Source organism: Gavialis gangeticus, unplaced genomic scaffold, assembly GCF_001723915.1.
Source record: "Gavialis gangeticus isolate Ggan-Ray unplaced genomic scaffold, GavGan_comp1, whole genome shotgun sequence".
NCBI lineage: Eukaryota > Metazoa > Chordata > Crocodylia > Gavialidae > Gavialis > Gavialis gangeticus.
The window spans coordinates 26167563-26169243 of NW_017729000.1; the positions used below are offsets into that span (position 1 = coordinate 26167563).

A 1681-nucleotide genomic window follows, 5' to 3' on the forward strand; every position below is an offset into this window, starting at 1 on the left:
GTGCACACTATGTGAGGGGTAAGCCTCCCCATGGGTCTGGGAGGGGTGGGGTGAAGGGAAGGTGGAGACTTGACCCAGCAGTGTCAGTCTTAATTGTTGTGGTGGTTGGACCCAATATGCTGAGTCTGGGGCTACAAGCTGGTACAGGGACAGTGTACTGTATCATACCAGGCATGCAACTATGCCCCCCAGCCCTGGAAACCCCATACCTCAGATACTGATGGTATGGTAAGATCTCTTTCCTTGCTCCTCTCCTTGAAGGTATGTTAGTGAGCTCATGAAACAAACTGACACTTCCAAAATGGTGTTTGGGGTCACTTACTGCCATCATAGCTATACCAAAGCTATTGGAACAGGGGTTGGCAACTCTTTGCACATGTTGGAGCATACCACATGAGGCCATTTTGTTCAGCATGCCACACCTAGCCTGGGCTCTAGGCAGTGTTGCCAGCAATGAAGCCTAGGCTGTTTGCAGTAGGTGGCAGGGAGGTTGCAAGCCCTACTGTGAGCAGCTTTGGTTCTGTCAGGCAGCATCTGCCTGGAGCCCAGGCTGGATGTGGCAGGCAGCTGTAAACCCGCAAACAACAACAAGGTGCCATGAGGGTGATTGTCCTATGCCAGAGCACCATTAGGTTAGGCCAGGCCAACCCACACTACCAGCCCCAGCTGTTGCTCCCACTGTTGGAAGCCAGGCCACTGCCATGTAGTAGCATAAATCTTGGCTGCAGCTTTTGTCTCCACAGCCTGGGGGGTCCTAGTGGGGTCTGCACTGCCCATATATGTTCAGCCAGTGGCCCCTTCTCCACTGCAGGCTGGCATCCTACCTGTGCTCTTCCCCCTTCCCAGCTGTGCTGCCACAGGTATGCCTGCAGCTGCTGCTAACAGTGACTGGGGCTCTAGACTCTGCAGCTGCTTGGGAACCTGGCCCAAGCTGCTCCCTGGGCCTGCTCAGAGCCCAGGCTGCTCACAGCAGTCAGTCCAAAAACATTGCCGACCCCTACACTACAACAAGCACAGATTCCTAGATCCTAGTGAATATTAACTGCAGTCAACTAACTTTGGGCAAAGGCACACAAATATTGCACAACAGCATGTCAATACATTGTATCTCTGTCAGTACATACATTTTAAGGTCTGTTGGAGTAATATAGTCCCTAGTAGCCTCTTGCAAGTTGGCCTTCCAAAAATTTCCAAAGCTAATGGACAAACTTAATGTGCTCAGCTATAATGTATGACTTAAAAGTAACAATGTGACTGAAACTAACTTTCCTGAACAGACTTTGAGAGTTTTGAAGTTCCTGAAGAACACAGACTAAGTGACATGTCCCTGACTGGTGTACCTCTTATGGTATTTGAAGAAAAGTCCTCTGACAGACTTGTAAACTTGGTCCCATCACCTATGAAGCTGTCTCCAATTTCATGGGAGTGTGGTAAGTGAGGACTTGTCTAGGTTTTGGTGTCCACAGTGTCTCTGTGAAAAGAAGAGGGATGTGCACAGAGCCCTGACTCGAATGACTGGGATGCTATATTACTGGAGTGGGCTTTTTTTTAATTTTTTCCTGACTTGACTGTTCCTGAGATGTGGCCAAGCCAATAAAAGGAATCCTGAAAATGATATGCAGCATCTTACTAAATCTATAGGTACTAAGCACTTCTAGTGATTTTTTTTTTTTTTTTTTTT

At 48.3% G+C, this 1681-nt stretch overlaps 1 protein-coding gene across 2 annotated transcripts in view; it reads left to right on the forward strand.

Annotated features, from left to right (window-relative positions):
• The window catches only part of PTTG1 (pituitary tumor-transforming 1), a 6934-nt gene that overhangs the window by 3943 nt on the left and 1310 nt on the right, over positions 1 to 1681 (forward strand). For both annotated transcript variants that reach the window (XM_019506479.1, XM_019506478.1), the window contains exon 5: positions 1278 to 1430. In XM_019506479.1, coding sequence (XP_019362024.1) covers positions 1278 to 1430 — 153 coding nt within the window. The remainder of the gene's footprint in view (positions 1 to 1277; positions 1431 to 1681) is intronic.